This window comes from Cynara cardunculus, assembly GCF_001531365.2.
Source record: "Cynara cardunculus var. scolymus isolate 2C chromosome LG 2, CcrdV1, whole genome shotgun sequence".
NCBI lineage: Eukaryota > Viridiplantae > Streptophyta > Magnoliopsida > Asterales > Asteraceae > Cynara > Cynara cardunculus.
Genome location: NC_037529.1, coordinates 9713017 through 9734249, shown reverse-complemented (window position 1 = coordinate 9734249; position 21233 = coordinate 9713017). Strand labels below are relative to the sequence as shown.

The following is a 21233-nucleotide window of genomic DNA, read 5'->3' as shown; positions in this document are numbered from 1 at the left end:
AACTAAAACATTCAAAGTATTAACCGAGAAATAGTAATACCGGTGTAATTTACTTTAAAAACTTATATTTACATATAATTAATATATTATATAAAAACTAATACATGTAATTAAATATTAATAACTTTTATAAAGTGCAAAAACAATTGCTTGGGATGGGATTTGAAACAGCAACCTCCAATATATAGAAGGTATACCATTAACAACTGAGCTACTTAATGTATATGTTTTAATAGCTTAGTTATAGTATTTAAGCAGAAAAGCGGGGGGGCCATGGCCCCCAAAGGCCCCTATGGGGTTCCGCCCCTGGTTTTATTACCCGCTATTTTAAATAGATTGGATAACAAATCAACAAAAGCATACGTTGATGATTAAAAATAACTTTAACAAAAGCATTTATCCCTTCTTATCTTATCGGGCGTTGATGATTCATTTTCCATCAACAGTTTCGTTTTCAAAACACGTATATATATGTTTTTATGATTAAATATAAACTTTTGTTTATGTATTTTTCTTTTCAAAACTTTTAACATTTTGAAGATGATAACAATGAAAATTCAATTGTTTTAACTTATGATAAATAGTTCACTTATATTTTTAAATTATTTTTTCTTATTATAAATAGTTGTTGCTTATTAACCGAATTTATTATGGGAAAAATCTAAAAAAACCTAATAGACTTTAATGTTTGGAATAATTAAGTTATTGAACAATTTTTTAGAACAAATAAATCATTGAACATTCCAAAACCTGTTAAATAAATCCTTCGACTTTTTAAAACATGCTAGATATATTCTCATGACCTATAAAACTGATTAATGTGATAAAATAAGGAAAAAAACGGAAAAAAAAACCCAATGAACTTTCATATTTTAAGCGATTAAGTCCCTAAAAAAATTTTGAACCAAAAAAGTACTTACATTTAAAAAAATTATTGATGAAATATATTTTGATTAAAAATAAAAAATATTTTGTCAGTGATTTTTCAAATTAAAAAAAAACAAAAGAAAAACTTAAAAAGTATTACTGATTATATTTTTTTAATTAAAAATAAAATACATTTCATATATGATATCTCAAATTAAAAAAATTAAAAAATATCACTGATGAAATTTATTTTATTTAAAAATAAAAATGTATTTTATTTTTAATTAAAATAAATTTTATCAGTAATCTTTTAAATCTTTTTTTTGAATTTGAAAAATCACATACGTGATATATTTTATTTTTAATTAAAATAAATTTATTCATTAATCATTTTTAAATTATTTTTTTATTTTTTTTATTTGAAAAATCATTGAGAGAATATATTTTATTTTTAATTAAAATAAATTTTATTAATAATATTTTTAAATGTAAGTATTGTTTCGTAAATATAAGTAATTTTTTGGTATTTTTGTTTATTTTTATAGATTTAAGTACTCTTTTGGTTCAAAAAACGTTTAGGGACTTGATCGTTCAAAATATGATAGTCCATTGGCTTTTTGTTCCAGACTTTTATCATTATTTTATCATATTAATCAGTTGTATAGGTCATAAAGATGTATCTAACATGTTTTAGAAAATCCAATGGATTATTTAACATGTTTTAAGATGTCCAATAACTTAATCATTCCAAACAACAAAGTATATTGAATTTTTTTTATATTTTCCCATTTATTATAGTACAGTGCATTTAATATTTAATTCCTTCCATTTGGATTTCTTAACAAGAAAGAAATTATCATAATTAATTAATTTGTTTTCATGTATTATTCTGGAAAAAGAAAAAGAAAAACTACATAATAATTATTAGTAAAAATAAGATAAATATTTTATTTTAAATAAAAAAATCTAAAATATAATTAAGATAATAATTGAGAACTAACAGAATATTTAATCATCATTCTTATAAAAAATTACATTATTAAATAAATAAAAATTATTTCGTTATTAAATCTAAATTAAATTGTAATAAAAAATTGAATTAGCACAAGAAAAATAACTTTTAAATAGTTAATCTGATACTAATATTGATATATTTATTTTCGAAATTTTATGATATCTTCAAATTTATATTTTATTTAAAAATAAAAACATTATTAGTTTCTCATATTATAACATCTACAGATAAGGGTGGCAATAGGTCAGGTTGGGTTGGATTCGGGTTCAATCCATTTATTAAACAAGTTGAAAATCTCAACCCAACCCAACCCATTTAATTAAATGGGTTGAGATTTTTCAACCCAACCCAATCTGTTGGGTTAATGGGTTGATAGCGGGTTGACCTGTTTACGATTTTCTTAACCCAACCTGTTAAATAAATGGGTTGAACCTGGGTTGACCCATTTAATTTTAAAATTTTAAATAAAAAAAGAACTAGAGTATTTAACTTTTTTGAATAAAATATTACACAACCACAAATACAATCAAATTGTTCAAAGTTTGAATAAAACACAACCACAACCAATATATTATTCAAAATAAGTTGAATTTTTTTAAAATCTAAGTAACTCGACTTCCACTTTTATCAACCCCAATTTCACTCTCGTACCTAAAATTCTAAGACCATTAGTCTATCAGCAAGTGTAATCCATGCGTACAAAATAAACAACTTATATGTAGCTTGTATAATTATCTCAATGAAGATGAATGATAACAATTCTCTCTGAGGTATAGGTACAGTGATAGAAACAGATAGCCACATCATACAAATAACAAATTCAAACTTGAAAGAAATCACTAAACTTCGATATAGTCATAAAGTAACAAATAATCAAAGAGAAGCATGAAATTCATATGATCTATACGAAGTTTAACAACAAAATACTAAACAAACATGATCATAAAAAACTTACTCTGCTATCACTCAACAACGCCTCAAGCCCTCAACCTCAAATCGGAAACCAAAAGTCTGAAACCAACCCAAATATTTGATTGGAGAAGATAAAACTCAAAAGAAGGGGAAAAGATTGATAATCAAAGCGTATGAAGATTGAAGAATTGAAGGTTTCATGATACTGATTAGTAATGAAGCGTATGAAGAATTAATTATTGAAGGATTGAAATCGAAGAGTCATCATGAAACTTGGGTCAATTTATTTAAGAAGAAACAAAATAAAAAATAAAATAGATATAATATTAAGAATAAAATAAATTTATATAATATTTTAAGTGGGTTGAAAACGGGTCAAAAAATTCAACCCAATCTAACCCATTTATTTAAATAGGTTAGACGGGTTGACCATTTATTTAAATGAGTTAAAAATCTCAACCCAACCTGCTAATTTTGGGTTCGGTTTAGGTTGGTTTAATGAGTTGGGTCATTTTTTGTCACCCCTATCTACAAAGACAAAATAAGATGAAATATTAGAATAAAATATATCTTGTTGTATTGTTAATTATGCTATGAAATACGGGGAGGAATGTTGCTATTTGAACTTACTTTGGATAAACTAGAAGTAAATTTTTGTATTTGAAAAAAATAAAAACAGAAACATTAATTTTAAGAGTAAATATATTTTATTATCATTAACTATCAAGTTTGGTATTTATTTTATACTACTTATAGCCGTGGTACCTGTCTTAAACTTACTTCTACGTCACAACATGTAATTACAATATTTTCTATTTTTATTTGGTTATCTAAGATAAATAGTTGATCTGTACCAATATGACAAAACATATGACAATTTGACAAAAAAAAAGTTAATGATTTATTTTATAACCATGGCTGTTGGGGTTGGTTTGTGCATACCTCAACTAATTCCATGAAGACTCAAAGTTAACAACGAGAGAAACTTTTAATACTCACAGAAGACTCAAACTGGTGATTACTAAAAAGTAAACCAATATATTAGTGATTAAGCTACTCTTAAGTGGTTAATAATTTCATATCTTATTGATAACTATTATTAGTAAGTCAATAAATATAAAAAAACCCTCTAAAAAGATCTATTTAATTCCTGTATGATAGAATGAATCTGGTCATTTTGTCATATAAATAAAACGTATCTTTAACGTTAAAATCTCAAAAAAGTCAAAAACCGAAAGGGACTCTTAGTTTGTAAGGAACCATGAAGGTTAAGATATGATATGACCAAACAGGTAATTCCAAGAATTAGGGATTTATGATCGAAACTAACGTTTAGACAAAGTACACATATGATCATATGGTCGAAACTGTTTTTTATTAATAGCTTTAGAGCATCTCCTAACATATGCCAAAAATGCAATTGTCAATTGGGTTTTGGAATTTCCAACCCTAAGCAAAAAAACACATTTATCTCAAGATGGAAGTTGGAGATGAAGCAGGGTCTCGTTAGATGTTACCCACATTCTTCTTCATTCCCCATACGTTAAAAAAAATCGACTTATTTGAATAACTTTTCAATATAAAAAGCTTCTCTCTTTGGAATCGACTGAATGTCGTTATGCAGAAAAGATGCGCTGCATCCGTGGTAGGAAGAAGTAAGATCATAGTTGGCCACCACCCACCCTAAATATCACCATTAAAATCCCCCTTTCCTGGAAATGAGTATCTCTCTTTTGCTGGCATGCGAATCAAGAAGTAGCATGGCCGCCATCTGGAAAATAACCCTCAACCCAAGAAACCAAAAAAGGGTCTTTCTTACTGACATCCAGCACCACTTGTTATGCAATCTACTCGAACCCTGTGAGTAACAGATCCTGTAGTATTCGTCCCATTTTACGCCATTTTTTGATTTCTTTGAGTAGGAACCAGTTTCGATACTCTCAAAGAGAGACAGAAGAATGGAGGAAGAAGGTCTTGGAACGCCATTTGTGGGTCAAGAATCAGAAAAGAGAATCATATCCTACAGCAAAGATGAGATATTGGGTGAGTTCAAGAAACAGGTGTACTTAGCAGGCCCTTTGATGACTGTAAATCTGCTGATTTGTGGGTTATCGATGATTTCTGTGATGTTTGTTGGTCATTTGGGGGAGTTGGCTCTTTCTGGTGCTTCAATGGCTACTTCTTTTGCTTCTGTCACTGGTACCAGCTTAATGGTAAGTTGATTTCTATCTTTTGAATTCCATTATTCGAACCATAAAACATGCTAACTTGCACTCACCAAATACCTAAAGTTTCGTTCTTGCTTGATGCTGAATATATATAGATTGGAATGGGCAGTGCTTTAGATACATTCTGTGGGCAATCCTATGGGGCAAAACGATATCATTTGCTGGGAATCCATATGCAAAGAGCCATGATCGTTCTTTTATCGGTCAGCATCCCTCTTGCTTTTATCTGGGCCTATGCTGGATACTTGCTTGTTTTCCTAGGCCAAGATCCTCAAATCTCAGCTGAAGCTGGTCTCTATGCTAGATTCATGATCCCTAGTCTTTTTGCCAATGCTCTACTTCAATGCTTTGTTAGATTTCTGCAAGCTCAAAATAATGTGGTTCCAATGATGTTAAGTACTGGGATTACAACTTTACTTCATATTCTTGTTTGTTGGATTATGGTGTTCAAATCTGGTCTTGGAAATAGAGGTGCAGCATTGGCTAATGCAATTTCTCTTTGGATTAATGTATTGTTGTTGGCGGTTTATGTTCGAGTTTCTCCTTCGTGTAAAAAGACTTGGACCGGCTTCTCCAGAGAGGCTTTCCATAACATTCCAATCTTTTTGAAACTTGCAGTTCCTTCTGCAGTTATGGTCTGGTAATTCTCATCCTTAAATAGTGCATTCCTTTTATATAAGACACACAATTGTTTGGTTCTATAAACAGAATTCCTATAAAGCAGAATATTTGGACATCTAAACATATATGGTGTCTTATAAATCCAATTTTGTTGTATTGGGTATATCTCAGTTTAAAAGAATCTTTTGCTTTTTGCATCCGCCCTACTCAAGAAGTGGATCTTTTGTATGTGTGTATCTTTCTTTGACTACTATACAGTTCTTGAGGATTCAAGATTTCTTTTTTCATGGAGTTTAAAAAAGTCTTCTGTTTTTCGAGTCAACCCGTATTCAAGAATATGGATTTGTGTATATATCCGTCTCTAAAACCAGTATCATTCCTGAGGTTTCAAGATTACTTTTTTCGTCAAGCTTGCAAAAATGTTCTGCTTTTCGCATTTTCTCTTATTCAAAAGTGAACTTTTTATCTGTGGCCATCTCTTTTACTACTGAATGGTTTCTGAGGACCCAAGATTTCTTTTTTCATGAAGTTTACAAGATCTTTTTGCTTTTCTACTTGTTTAACCACTGTAGAGACTCTCGAGGATTCAAGATTTCTTGTTTTCATTATGTTTACATGAAACATTTGCTTTTAGAATCTGTTCTTATTCTAAAACTTGTGATCCTTTGCATATTTTTGAACAGTTTGGAGATATGGTCGTTTGAGATGATGGTGTTGCTATCTGGTCTTCTTCCAAATCCACAACTAGAAACCTCAGTTCTTTCTATCAGGTTAAATCAACAGAGTTCAAATCAAAGATTAGCCCTTTTTCGTTCTTTCTATTATGCATTTTTTGTCTTAATCTGGCTAACAAATTGCACTAATTGCAGCCTCAATACGTGCTCGATGATTTACATGATTCCTCTTGGTCTAAGCAGTGCCACAAGGTGATTTCTAACGTTTGAATTTGTTAGAATTCCTGTTTGTTTACTTATAATTTTTCCAAATTGTTTGCAGTGTACGGGTTTCAAATGAATTAGGAGCTGGGCGGCCACAAGCAGCACGTTTAGCATTGCGTGTTTCTATGATTTCTGTAATAACTGAAGGCATTTTGGGTGCGATAATCTTGGTTTTAGGCCGAAAGCTATGGGGATATTGTTATAGCAATGAAGAAGAAGTGGTGAGTTATATTGCAGAGATGATGCTGCTTCTTGCAGGATCCCATATCGTCGATGGCATCCAATCTGTGCTTTCAGGTAAAGTCTCCTGTACCTGTTCATCAATCACGTGAAAACACATTATTAATTTATTGAGGAAAGAGAAATAAAATAATGATGTCTCTGTGTGACCAAAATCACAACCATCACCTATATTGCTACAGTTTTAACATATTCTTTTCATACTTATCGTATAAATTTCGATTTTGAGTTGCTAGGGGCCGTTAGAGGGAGCGGCCGGCAAAAAGTTGGCGCTATTGTGAACTTGGGAGCTTATTATCTTATTGGCATACCTTTGGCGATCTTGTTTGCTTTTGTATTTCATATGCGAGGAAAGGTAGTGATTTTTGTGGTCTACAATCTCAAATTGTCACTCGATTTTATTTACGCAATCTTTGTTGATTATGCAGGGTTTATGGTACGGGATCATTGCAGCATTATTCGCTCAAGCGTTTTTCCTTTGGATTTTAACTTTGTGCACCAACTGGGAAAAGGAAGTATGTCGTTATCTCTCTTATACGATGTTTTTTGGTCTCTCACCCACAATGATAGTTGTAGGAGATCAAAATTTTATGTATGCAACTTGTACATAATTCCCCTAATAGCATAACACGGTTGGTTCCAAGTTGGTATACTTGCACAGACAGACACAAAGGTCTGACAATCGCAGTATGAGAGTTATAATTCCTTTGGGGATCGGGATCTTTCTGGGCACGAGACTCTTAAGCCAACCACTTAGTGGACTATTGTTTATCTGAATTGCCTCACATGAAGCATTGTGTTTTATTGGATTTGTAGGCGAAGAAGGCTAATCAGCGAGTGTACGACTCCGTAATCCAAGATGAAGTATCATAGAGGACGAAGGTAAATAACAAAGAAATAGTCCATTTCCGTTTGGAAACAAACAACCACCATCGTGGGTGATCAACGAATTGGGCTATGAGTACTTACAAAAAACGTTGCGCGAATGTTTGTGGTTCTAGAACGTGATAATAAGTTAGATATTTTCTGATATCTGAGTAACGTTTATGTTTCTTTTTCATGATTTATGGTCATGATTTGATGATTTATTGTATTGTACAATATACCGCTACGATTAAGTATGAAATCGTAAGGGTATGGGTCTTTTTGGATATTTGTGAGAGCATCTCCGTCATGTATGTTATATTTTCTCACTGTTTTTACAACATTACATTTTTATAGAATTTAAGTTATGTATGAACTTTTTAGAAACTGTTTTTTAACTTGAGACCTCGAAACACTTTGACAGCATAAGTTCAAACCAATCAGGATCACGCTTGTTGTTTATTTTTAACTTTAAAGTTATCTAGTGCGGTTTTTAATCATACATTAAAATAGATTATTAATTAATTACAAATTATAATTATTTTTAAATTTGTTAAAAAGATTTTAATAACGCAATTAATTATTATTAAATGATAATTACGTGGTAAAATCGTCGGTGGCCGTTGTAATCACACGGGTATCCAAGTAACTGTAGTAGAAGCGTACACATCAATCTTCTTCTTCTCCTACAAATAACCCCTCACCCTCATTCCCTTTTTCCATTGCAAATCCATAACCCCTTCAAACAACCAAACCCAGGTCCTTTTTCCTTCATGTTCTTCTTCGATCATCTGTTCATCGATGCATTCATTATGATTTCCTGTTTCAACTCTAAATCATATGATATTGGATTCTTTTTGTTCTTCATTTTTATTATTGTTGAATCTTGTAAACTGCATCTGATTATCCTCTTTCATTTCAAGAGATCAATCAATCAATCGTCTCGTTTTTAGATTTTTTCGATGTTGATTAGAGTTTCATATAATGTGTATGAAAAACTCAGTTGCATATTGTTATATGCTTGATTAAATGCCTATGCTATGTTTCTGTTTCTTACAGATCACTGACGATGAAGAAAGGATCAACAAGTTCCGGCAACTTCGCCTCCAAAACGGTGGGAACCATCGGTATCATTTCTGCCGACCCTGTGGAAACAACTGTAACCTTCAATGGAGGAAAAGGAGTAGGTAGCTTCGAGACCAAATCTCGGGTGAGTTACGGCGACAAGCAAAGTGGGTGCTACGGACGAAAGACGACAAAGGAGAAGGCGTCGGCCGGCGAGTTTCAGTGGAAGAATGGAACGAGTGGGACAAAGAGCGAATACAAGAAAAGTTCGACGGTGAGGGTCGGAAACAAGAGTGGGTACACTGAGATTTACAGTGAGCAGAGGGTTCGTGACGTGAGTTACAACAAGAGCAAGTACCTCATAGAATACGATAATGGCGACAACGGTTACGTTTCTGACTACTAGTTGCAGGGTGTAATTTGGTGTTTGTGTTTGTAAAAAGTATCTACTGTTTTGGTTGCTAGTAGTTGATGGGTGTTTTTGTGGGTAATAATGGATTTGTTCTAGGGTAATGACTGTTTGAAATAAAGTGTACCTCTTCTAGATAAACTAATAAATGTTTTAAAAAAGGGGTTGATATTGCCACCCTTCCAATACTCTCTCACAACCTTCTGCTCTCACACACCTCTTCCTCACATATTCACACGGCTCTCACAACTTTCTGCTCTCACACACCTCTTCCTCATATATTCACACGGAATTTACTGTTGAAGAATTTTAAAAATTTAAATTTATATATTTTACTCATATAATTAATTAATTCATTCATTTTATATTCTTTTCTTTTAAATTTTTTATTTTATATCCTGATCAAATTAAGATACATAATCGTATATTAATTAAAATATATTTAAAAAAATACGTTTTAATTTTAATAAGTTACACCATTATAATCGTCGCGTCAATACTTTCGAAATAAGCCCAATATTGAATATTTTTTGACTTAATATTTTTAATATTTACATTTATAGTTATTTATTTAATTGTAAAAATAATTTGATTTGAAATAAAGTAAAGTTAYTKATTTGAAATAAAGTAAAGTTATTGATTTGAAATAAAGTAAAAAAAATCGATATATATCGAACGAACAAATGAATCGTTCATTCGATATTTCACTCTCTTATATAACTCTCTCATTCTTCATCAATTTATAACTCTCTCATTCTTCTTCAATATATAACTCTCTCATTCTTCAATATACATCAAATATGGAAGAAGATTTGATAACACCAGAATTTTTCACCAACGAGGTACAATATTATGTTAATTGATATTTATGTTTATTAATACTTACTTGTACAAATGAAAGTTATAATTTTTTTTCCAGATGTTCAATTCTTAGGAAGAAATAACTGAGTGGATGCACAATGTGGGGCGTTCAGTTGGTTGTGTTGTTGTTACGAAAAGATCAAAGACAAAACCAAATGGGAATGTTTATAAAATTGTGTTTATGTGTGAACACCGCGGAACATACAAAAATAAAATAATTCACATTCGTCATACGGGAACAAAAAAATTTGGATGCTCATTTGAGTTGATAGCGTTATTTTCGGCTAAACATAGTTGGTGGACGTTGATGGTGGAATGTGATGCACATAATCATGTTCTTGCACAACATATGGAGGGTCATGCATATGCAATGCGGCTAAATGAAACTGAAGYTCAACTAGTTRAARATCTATCAGCCCAACATGTCAAGCCACGACACATTTTATCCACGTTAAAGGGTAGACATACGGGAAATGCATCTACGTCAAAAACAATATACAATGAACAACAAAAGATTAAGACAACAAACGATGCAAGAAGACCACAAATGCAGGTTGTTGTTGATTTTTTTGTTAACAAAAATTATGATTTTGAGACTCGTGTTAATGACGAAACAAACGAGTTGGAAGATTTATTCTTCATTCATCCAAGATCATTTGAGCTTTGGCGTGCATTCCCACAAGTGTTAGTCATCGATGCCACATATAAAACAAATAAGTACCTTAAAATGCATGTCTTATTATGTTAATGTCAATATTATTATTTTTTAACATTATTATTTTCTTTAACATCATTATTTTGTTAATTTATTATTCAGGTACGACATGCCTCTTCTTGAGATAGTTGGTGTAACATCGACTAACCTGACATTTTGCATAGCATTTGAGGCATCAAGAATCAACGAGGCATAGTTCCTATTTCCAACGACAACCCACCACCCGACATCCGTATCTTGATCAAATCCCGAGTTTATTTCATCCATACATCATACAAATACAAGATGTATTAGGCGATGGAAATTGTGGATTTCGAGCGATATCTACTTGTCTGGGTGGTCATGAAGACGAATGGGACAATATCCGCAAAGAGTTAATGATTGAACTAACTGAGTATGGACAATATTACTCCTATGTGATTGGCGATGAGTGTTTACGCATTCATGAAGCGCTAAATTTTTTCCAAAAAGGCGTCTTTGCACCAATTGCGCATTGGATTGTTATGTCTGAAATGGGCATTCTAACGGCTTCAAGGTTCAATGTCATACTGCATGTTCTCAATATGGCAGGCAGTGTGACATACTTACCGTTTAGGACACAACCTCCGTCGTCAYCTCAACACGTGGCAATTGCAATAGTGCATGTTAATGGTAACCATTACATAAAGGTGGTATTAAATGGAGAATATCAAATGCCAACACTTACGCACCATTGGACATGTTACCGTTTTGAAAATGCAAGTACATGGATTGTCCCGTATCAACATAGATTCAATGCATATGAAGAATATATAGAGCGTACTCTTACTCGTGAATATGTTGATTTAACATGAGAAATCAAAGTTTTAATTAATARATTTAATTTATATTTGAAATATGTATTATTAATATTTTATTATTATATAGAGCGTACTCTTACTCGTGAATATGTTGATTTAACATGAAAAATCAAAGTTTTAATTAATAAATTTAATTTATATTTGAAATATGTATTATTAATATTTAATTAATTAATAATAATATTAAAAAATTTAAAAAAGTAAAAGGTTAAAAGTTCAAATATAAAAAGGTTAGAGTTAAAAGTTCAAATATAAAAAGGTTAAAATGAAAATATTAATTTTTGTCATTTAGTTGTTTTTTTTGTCTTTTAGCATAGGGAGGGGGGGTGTATAAAATTGTAGGAGGGGGTGGGGTTAGAAAACCCTTTTTAAAAAATGTATTGTCTTATACATTTATGTTTTATAATTTTTTCAACATTATTTTTTAATTTTATTTTTTAGAATTTATGTTTTGTAATAAATTGTTGGAAACTAACTATCTCTAAATTAATTTAAATAAAGTTGTTAATATGACGTTTTATATTAAAAGTGTTTTAAAAAACTTATTACGACGTTAAAAAATGTCATCTAAACTTATTACAACACCTTAAGATAGAACGCTTTATTTTTTTGGTCCTATAAAACAAGTCTTTTAAAGAAGTCTATTAAAACGCTTAAAAATTGGAAGTGTCATAGTGATTTTTAAAATAATCAACAATGTCAAAAATCTTAATATAGATATAAAACTTCCTCAAGGGCAAAAGATATCATATCTTGAGCAAGATTCATATTTCACATCAATTAGATTGCAAAAATTCCAATAAAATTTAATAGAAAACAAATGATCAAGTTAAAAAAAAGGCATAATTCAAAATGTCTACAAGACTTAAAAATTTCAGTATTTATTAATTGACCAGAACTTTCATAGCTGAAAGTCAACTTTCTGAAGCACCACAAGTCCATTGGCCTCGTCTTTTATAGCCGTTAGATAACCGCAATCTCCTTCCAAATAAGCTTTCAAGAAAGCAACCACAGCCACTCCAACAAACCTCCTCATGGGTTCCCTAGATTTCCCATTCTTACACAAACAATGAGTAACTTTCCCTCTAATTCCCTTAGTCTCGTCATCAAGCATATCAAGATGTCCATAATCCTTCACAACAAAATAACAAGCTGGTTTACAACACTCGTTATAGAAGTCCTCATGGTTCACCCCTTTGGGAGCACAAGCTGGGAACAATGGGTTTTTTCTGATTTCACCTAGGCCCGAACCAATAACCATTACCGGTATTTCAAGATTAAAGGAATGGGGAACATAAGTGAGGACTTTTGGTTGAGTCTGTTTACCCATGTCCATTCCATCCACTGGATCGATTCCAATTAAGGCGGAAAATTTTGAATTCAATTTCGTGTGGAGTTTATTAAGGGCAACAGCAAAAGCAACTTTTCCTCCGCGGCTGTGGCCTGCGAGTCCTAGCTTTGTTAGGTCTGCATGTACTCCGGATGGAAGGAACTTTTGAAGTCCTTCTGGTAGCCAGTTACTTATTGCAACCACGCACTCGATTTCTTTAGTTGCATCTGGTCCTGTCACTGAATATAACTGTTCGATGTTCCATGTTCGAGAAGGAATAAGAAAATAAGTAGTAATGAACGAATTTAAGGTGCAATGGGGTATCGCAGGTTATGTTACACTACAACTAAATAGGTCTTATAACATGTCATATTGTATCTAAGTGTCCTAATAATATGCTTAATATGATTGAAGTTTACTAGACAAAACAATTGTACATCTTATATAAATGTCATATTGCAATACATTTAGGGTTTGTTTGGTTCGCCAAAATGTTTTTGAGCAATTTGGATTTTGTGGAAGTATAAAAGTTGATTACTGGCCCACCCAAACCCGTCTCCAAAAACACCAATTAGCTCAGTTAGCAGCCAAGGTTAGCCTCGGCAGAGGGGGATCGAATCTGAGAACGGTCTTGTAGGCATTTAAAATTGTCCACCCATTTGCCAACTAATTAAAATTATATATAGCAGTAACAGTAGTGGAATAGATACACACACACACACATATATATATATATATATATATATATATATACATATAAAATAGGATTAAACCTGGGGGACAACGAGGATGAAGCCATGGGAAGCGATGTGATGGCTGAGCTGAGAATAGAAGGAGTTGTAGAGAAGAAAACCATGGAGTAAAACCAGTACTGGGAATTCTCCAGCTTCTGATGGTGTAAAAATGAGCAGCGGCCTTGGAGTCGATGCATCTTCTGCTACTTTTACAACCTTAATTTCATGTTCTCCAATGCCAAACACATCTACTTTTGAACTCACGCCAACTGAAGAAGAAGAAGGAGACATCACGAACCTCCAAAGCTCCAAGTTTTTTAATTTTAATTTTGATTTTTATTTTGTTTGATTGGGATAAAGTTCACCTCTTGGTTGTGTGGTCTTCGGAGCCCCACTTAGATGCTTAGTGAACAAGAAAAATACAATTTCATTTGCATTCAACTCTTATAATTTATAAAATAAAATATCTAATAAGAAAAATAATTAAAATATTATTTCTCTCTTTTCGGTACAGTTTTAAAGATTTAAATTAAAATCTTTATCTTTCTCTTTTCCTCCATTTTAGCATATCATTTAAAATAACCGATGAAACAAAAACAATTCAATAGTTTTTTTTTTATTTAGCGTTGTTGAACATAAAAGTTTTATAATATGGTACTAAATTTTTGTAAAAGGACAACGAAATTCATACATAAACAAGGGCAGAGCTAGAATTTATGTTAAGGATAATCCTCAATACCATCTTATTTCTAATGAGATGATTCAACGTACAACTCCAAATGAAAATGTGGACATGAAATATAATTGTTTTTTTAATACCAAAAGGGCACATCTCTTAACAATATGAGAAAGGGAGGTAGAATGTTAATATGTTGACGATGGTCTTTTAAATGGAAGTAGTAGTTATTAGATGTTGGATCATATAAAAATTTTGAAAATAAAAACTTCAGGGTGGGTTGGTGCTAACACTATGCTAACGTCGGCTCCGCCCATGTACATAGAAACATTTTGTATTTATTGCAAAAAATATATAGTTCGGTAATTATAATTATGCCACGTAGGAGGAGGTTTGAACCAAAATGCTATCTAAATAAGAAAAAAAAGAATGTATTAATCGATTTATATCCTTATATTTTATTAATCTATACTATATTATAAAGAATTTGGTAAAAACTCATAAAACCCTTTTTTTATGCATTAAGTACTGTATATTGATGTATATTATTTAAAATTCAAGATTACAAGTAATTATGCATAAGTATAACTTATTAAAGCTCCATGTTTGAATTCATGTAACTAATTGCGGATAAACATAATCAAATAGGGAATAAACATTTCATTTTAAAATATAAAAAAATCTAAAATATAATTAGAATAATTATGAACTTCTAACAAAATAATAATTATTATCTCTATAAGAAAATTATATTATTAAATCAAATATAAATTACTTCGTTATTAAACCTAAATTAAATTATAAAAAAAATTAAATAAAAAAATTACACAAAAATTAGGAATTTTAAATAGTTAATTTGATACTAATATCAATATATTTTTATCAAATTTTTATGATATTTTCATATTTATATTTTATTCAAAAATAAAAACATTATCATTTTTCAAAATCACATAAGACTATACTATAACATCTACTGAGATAAATAATAAAATAAAATATTAAAAACAAAATATATCTTGTTACATTGTATCAATACCCTTCTAGTTTTTATAAATTCGTTTTGTTACACGTGTTAATAAAAGGAATTTACAAAATTTGATTAAACGACATATTGGTCCCTACGCTTTGACTTTATTTTAGTTTTGATTCCTAAACTTTTATTAATTACATTATTGGTCATGTGAGGGCAAAATGGTCTTTGTACCTACCTTCATCCTCCTCATCTCTTTCTTCCTCTACTCACACCAACCACCAAGGATGGATATAAAGATGTAGATGAATCAGATGCAAATGAGAATCTAAATGCAAATAAAAACCCAAATCAGATGTAGACAAATGAATCATATGAACAGATGCAAGTCATAATCTAAAAGCAAATAATAACCCCAAATTAGATGGAAAATCTAAATCGAAATAAAAAACCCCAAATCAGATGTTTATATATATCCAGAGAAGAACCCTAAATGAATGAAAACCATGTGTTATAAGTCAAAATCCAAATACCAAGAAGAAAAAACCAAAATCTAAAGAATAACAACCTCATCTCGTTCGATCTGCCATGAGATTTCATCTGGTTCAAGTTTTACAAAGAGGAACAACCTCGGCTGCTTCAATCGAGAAAGGGGATTTCTCTTGGAGCTACGAGGAGGGGAGATTTCATCTGATGCAATTCGAACAATGGAGTTTGGATGTGGAGTGATGGAATTAGATTTAAGTGGAGCTACGGGTAGGGTGTGGAGGTTCAAGGAGTGGCGCCTACCATTTCAAGTCTGGTATGCTCATTCTGACTACTACCGTCTCCTCTGGCTCCCTATTTTTATTCAATTACATGGCCGTTTACCAAACATTTATCCGGTAAGTGGCGGATGCAGTAAAAAGGGGTTGGGGTCCTGGGCCCCCAACAAAAATGTTATATGAAAGCCCAAAAAAATATTTACTTGTATTTTGAGATTAAGTGTAATTGGACCCCCAACAAGATGAGGTAGGATGCCCCTCCCTCTTCAGTGCAGCCAAGAAACGAGAGTGAAACTGTGAAAGTGAGTCTGTGAATCTGTGATTGTGAAGGGAGTGAAGAGTGAAGACATACCTGATACCGGCTAGTGGCTACCGCATACACGCAACACGCTTGCGACTGCGACGCGAGGCTGCCGCTGCGACTTGTTACCGCATACACGCCTGTGCCGCCTGTGTGACTCACCGGCTTGGAGACAAGAGTGGGTACACTGAGGTTTATAATGAATAGAGGGTTCGCAAGGTGAGTTACAACTTACAACAATAGCGGTGGCAGCAAGGACCTCATAACCTACACCAATGGCGACTATGGTTATGGTTACGCGTATGGGTATGATTCTGACTACTAATTGTTGGAGGGTAATTGGTGTTTGTTAGTATGTTGATTTGGTTCCCGGTCCATCTAAATGTAATTTTTTTAATACAACGGGTTAAACTTACCATAAAGTGATTTGATGGTAGATTGAAATCATAGAACATCTTAATAGTTATGTTAAAAAAATTCTATAATAAAGTATGAAAATTCAAAATCTCGAAAAAAAATACATTCCAACCCTACCGACTATTCTATTTTAGTAATTCTAGTATTAACTATATTAATAAAGTATTTAATACATTTAATAAAATATTATTTCTTTCTTTTACACATTTAACTTCAATTAGTTTCATTCGTTTGTATATGTTTAAACTATTGTTTCTCTCTCTTTTATAAAGTTTTAGAGATTTTTACAATCTCTCACCCCTTTTCTTTATTTTAGCATTGAAGATAACATAGCTATTGGAGCAACAAAAATGCTAAAATCTCACTATTCTCTATTTTAGTATAGTTGTTGGAGATGCTCTTACAAAGAAAAAGGAATCATTCTAATCAAATTATTAGGCTTGTTCATCGGTTAATATCCGTTGGAAGTGAGGGGAACTGAATCGATCCAATCATCCATTGGATGTTGGATTTTGCCAACCGATCCGATTAATATTGGATAATTGATTTGATTCAATCCAATGGGTGATTGGATCGGTTCCATCAATTGAATACTTTTATCGGATATCCAATGGATGATTCGATGGAATTGGATCCATCTAGTGTGTTAATTCATTCTAATTATCTAACAATGATACAAATTAATTAATCACTTTTAATATGTGTTAAAACCAACACAAGAGAAGTTAAAAATTCAAAGTCTCACATAAAACAAATTCCGATTTAAGCAATTTGAAAATAAATTAATTGGATGATAGTTGGATATGGTTGGTTGGACATCTGGATGGTTATCGGATGATTAATTGGATGTTGATCGGTTCGGTTCGTTTTTGGTCGGTTGTAACACCCCAAGGATCATGTTTGCGTATAAACACATATTTCCAGATATAAAGAAATACAACTTTACACATTCGATCCCAATATATACAAAAACTACAATACAAAGTAGCTACCAAATGTTTTCCACAAAATCTGTATACAAACTTGTATACATATCAAGTATTCCAAAAACTGAAGATAACATGTTATCTTAAACGTCCCATGCTGTAACAACTCCTCAATCTCAAACGTCCCATGCTGTAACAATCTCAAACATACCATTCCAACCAAACGCTTACATAATATAACATACACGTTTATAAAATAATACCGGTTTGTTTACATATAATAGATCAGATCAAAACTATACAAACGTGTTTGATCTCAAACAAGAGCTGATTTAACAAAATCAAAAGTAAGACAAATGCCTATCAAAATTTTCCCTTTCCTCTATTTTCAGTCTCGCGTCGTCCAGCAAAAAATAAAATTTACAACAATTAAGAGTTAGACCGAAATGTCTAATGAGTGAATACTCTCGTATGACATTTTACACAATTATAGAAATAATAACAGTAAAATTTCAATATGAAGGTCAACTGTTTAAACTGATACAATTGACCTACCATTCATCAGAGATAAATCTACTAATTATTGCGGCCGCCCTGCCATTTATCACAAAATATCTTTTATTGCGGCTGGTCCGCCATCTTTCACAATTACCCAGCCAACTATTACGGTTGGTCAGCCATCTATGCGCAGGTACCCTGTCAACTACCGCGACTGTCCCGCCATCTATCACTGGTACCCTGCCAACTATCGTGGTTGGTCCGCCATCTATTCACAAGTACCTTATCAACTATCACGGCTTTCCCCGCCCTCTAACGTAGATACCCCACCAGATATATGTATAATGCACAAACATAATGATTTAACATTGGGAAAATTCACAAAGAACAATAACTGGTTGGACATTCTTCTCGGACAATATATGGTAGGGGATTGCCCTCATCGGACAGCATATGGGCGATGAACACCCTCACCGGACAATACTTTAGGCAATAAACACCCTCATCGGACAACATTTTGAGCGATGAACACTTTCACCGGACAAGGCTTCGAGTGATGAACACCCTCACCGGACACGGCTTTAAGCAATGAACACCCTCACTGGACACGACTTTAAGCAATGAACACCCTCACCAGTTGATGCCTTGTCCAATAAATGTCCTTATCGGACAACACTAAAAATGGTAAGGGTCCTTAACAGACCATGCTTTGAACGATAAAATGTATACATATATCATCTAATTTTAACTTGAAAAACAATCAACTAACATCATATACCAGGAAACTACCAGAAATGTTATACTCAGAGTTACCAAACATTGTAAAAACTCACCTTAGACTGATTGCTCTGCTTCTTTCTTTTTAAAGCTTGCCAATGATGATCTTTCCAAAAAAAGAAACCTTCTAAAGTCCCATAATACATCCTATAACCCCAAAATTTTTCTTGGATCAAAATCCTAAACCCATAAGGAGGAGAAAACAATTATAACAAAGATCCCTCAACTTTCAACAAACTCCAAATTCTTCCATGAACTTTTCATTGCTATAAATATTCAAAATCCAATCAATTAAAATTCAAAACCGAATATTACACATGCAAGCAACTATAAATCATCACAATTTCCCTTTCCCTTTATCCTCTGGTTGTGCACGACCTGTAGTGCACATTTTCAAAACACCAAAATGAGGGTTAGACCTTGATATTACAGGGTGAATAATCACCAAACACATTTATAAACCCATGTTTGTAATAATAACAAATAAACCACACTTCAATAAAACAAAACTTCTTTTGTCGCATTTAAAAGATGAGACATCATTAATTTATCGCATCAAATAACCCAATAACTCATTTAACACATTTTGATATAACTCATCGCATCATATAAATGAAACTGTAATTTCCTTGCATCACATGAGTGAGACAACTTCATTTCCTCACAACACACTGGTGCGATGACCTCATCTTATCGCATCACACTGGTGTGATAAACCCAACTTGTCACATCATATTGGTACGATAAGTTAACTTGTCGCATTACAAGGATGCAACAAATATACTCCTCGCATCACGTGGGGGCGATAACAACTATTCATCACATCAATAGGATGTGATTACTAAAAGTCATCGCATCACACAGATGCGACAACTCCAAGTCATCACATCATAAGGATGTGACAACAATAAACAGTTTGATCAAGAACCAAATTTTTCATTCCATTGATTATGCCACCTTTATCCTGATATACACATCTTCTTGATATGTCACTCTTATCCCAATATACACATTTCCTTGAAATGTCACCCTTATAACCAAAATACACCTCTCCTTGATATGTCACCCTTATTCCAAACACATGATATAACATATAAAAAAATCTCATAATTATGCTAATTAAAACATCAAAAACAGTTTTATATTATCCCCATGTAAAGAACCATATTGTTCTAATTTCAACACCAAGTAAGGAAAGCTTGTAAAATAAACTCAATTTAATCACAATGAAATGATGAAATTAGCAACAAGTAACCAAACAATATTCACATAATCAACTTTCTTTTTCTTTTTTTTTCTTTTTCTTTTTCTTTCGGTTTCTGTTTTCTAGGTTCAAAAAACACCCAAAAGTTTTTTTTTCCTCTCTTTTTTACTTTTTAAAAGTAGATACTCCCAAAATTATCCTTACATAACCTCATGACATAAAAATTGTTATCTCATAAAATAATCATATTAAAAAGTGAGGCGGTGGAAAGTTTTAAAAAACATTCAGTTACATAAATCAATTAAGCCCCTCAACTTACCATCAATATTCAAACCAACCATAAACATTTATAATCAAATACTTGGTTATCACATTGGTTTTAGATTGTTATCCGAGAACCGACCGATCCAAATTGTTTGTTGAAAATTTCAATCTGATCTGATCCAATTATCGTCAGTCCGTTCTAATTGGACCAGTCAGTTCTAATTGGATCGGTTGATTTTCTACACACCCTTACCAATTATCATCCAATACAAACATGTAATTTATAAATATATATAAGAGTAAATTACATTTTTCTTTCTTCTGGTTGCCATTCACTATTTAGTCCATCTTTTAAACTAAATAAAGTTCTCGTCATTTTAGTTGCTATTTTGTTTCATTCTTTGGTCCCTGAGACTAACTCTAGTTAAAAGTTTGGTTAATTTTTTGTTTTGTTTTATTAGATCATTGAGTAAATTACGATTTTCGTTACTATGGTTTATCTTTTTCCTTTTTTTGTTTTTTTTACTTTTCATTTTATATGATTATTATATTAATTAATTAATGATGATTTAAACTAAAAATACATAACATATGTTTTATTTTATAAATTACACCATTAAAAAAAGTTTTGTTGACACGTTAAAAATAAGTTAATTATTAAATTTTTATTTAATTATTCAATATCTATTTGCAAATACATCTACACTAACCCAAAAAAATTATATTTTAAAATTGGGTTTAGAATTTATCATGTTTTCTTATTTATGTACAATAAAAATCGAAAGTTATCTATCT

The 21233-nt window shown here is 31.8% G+C and overlaps 5 protein-coding genes across 5 annotated transcripts; 4 read left to right on the top strand and 1 right to left on the bottom strand.

The window, feature by feature from the left end:
- Positions 1-4521: 4521 nt before the first annotated feature.
- Positions 4522-8024, top strand: LOC112506862 (protein DETOXIFICATION 16-like). The gene is made up of 8 exons (XM_025111164.1): positions 4522-5007; positions 5118-5662; positions 6327-6413; positions 6513-6569; positions 6640-6878; positions 7058-7176; positions 7250-7336; positions 7638-8024. Exons 1-8 carry the CDS (start codon positions 4753-4755, stop codon positions 7692-7694), a joined length of 1446 nt encoding a protein of 481 aa, XP_024966932.1. The 5' UTR covers positions 4522-4752; the 3' UTR covers positions 7695-8024.
- A 325-nt stretch (positions 8025-8349) lies between these two features.
- On the top strand, positions 8350-9343 carry LOC112507484. The gene is made up of 2 exons (XM_025112094.1): positions 8350-8444; positions 8745-9343. The coding sequence occupies exon 2, from the start codon at positions 8755-8757 to the stop codon at positions 9154-9156; it is 402 nt and encodes a 133-aa protein (XP_024967862.1). The 5' UTR covers positions 8350-8444; positions 8745-8754; the 3' UTR covers positions 9157-9343.
- Positions 9344-10327: 984 nt separating this feature from the next.
- Positions 10328-10931, top strand: LOC112505884. Its single transcript, XM_025109926.1, has 2 exons — positions 10328-10704; positions 10838-10931. Exons 1-2 carry the CDS (start codon positions 10328-10330, stop codon positions 10929-10931), a joined length of 471 nt encoding a protein of 156 aa, XP_024965694.1.
- Positions 10932-11112: 181 nt separating this feature from the next.
- LOC112505883 lies at positions 11113-11568 on the top strand. Its single transcript, XM_025109925.1, has one exon. It carries the CDS (start codon positions 11113-11115, stop codon positions 11566-11568), a length of 456 nt encoding a protein of 151 aa, XP_024965693.1.
- A 761-nt stretch (positions 11569-12329) lies between these two features.
- Positions 12330-14004, bottom strand: LOC112506625 (chlorophyllase-2, chloroplastic-like). The gene is made up of 2 exons (XM_025110807.1): positions 13678-14004; positions 12330-13153 (listed from the first exon to the last, which is right to left on the bottom strand). The coding sequence occupies exons 1-2, from the start codon at positions 13927-13929 to the stop codon at positions 12476-12478; spliced, it is 930 nt and encodes a 309-aa protein (XP_024966575.1). The 5' UTR covers positions 13930-14004; the 3' UTR covers positions 12330-12475.
- Positions 14005-21233: the final 7229 nt, after the last annotated feature.

Excerpts from the sequence above, each read along its gene's own strand:
- LOC112506862 (XM_025111164.1), top strand. The coding sequence starts at position 4,753 with ATGGAGGAAGAAGGTCTTGGAACGCCATTTGTGGGTCAAGAATCAGAA. Across the intron at positions 6,414-6,512 it reads ACCTCAGTTCTTTCTATCAG|CCTCAATACGTGCTCGATGA; the intron begins GTTAAATCAACA and ends CACTAATTGCAG. Across the intron at positions 7,337-7,637 it reads GCACCAACTGGGAAAAGGAA|GCGAAGAAGGCTAATCAGCG; the intron begins GTATGTCGTTAT and ends TTGGATTTGTAG.
- LOC112507484 (XM_025112094.1), top strand. The coding sequence starts at position 8,755 with ATGAAGAAAGGATCAACAAGTTCCGGCAACTTCGCCTCCAAAACGGTG.
- LOC112506625 (XM_025110807.1), bottom strand. The coding sequence starts at position 13,929 with ATGTCTCCTTCTTCTTCTTCAGTTGGCGTGAGTTCAAAAGTAGATGTG. Across the intron at positions 13,154-13,677 it reads TCATCCTCGTTGTCCCCCAG|TTATATTCAGTGACAGGACC; the intron begins GTTTAATCCTAT and ends AACATCGAACAG.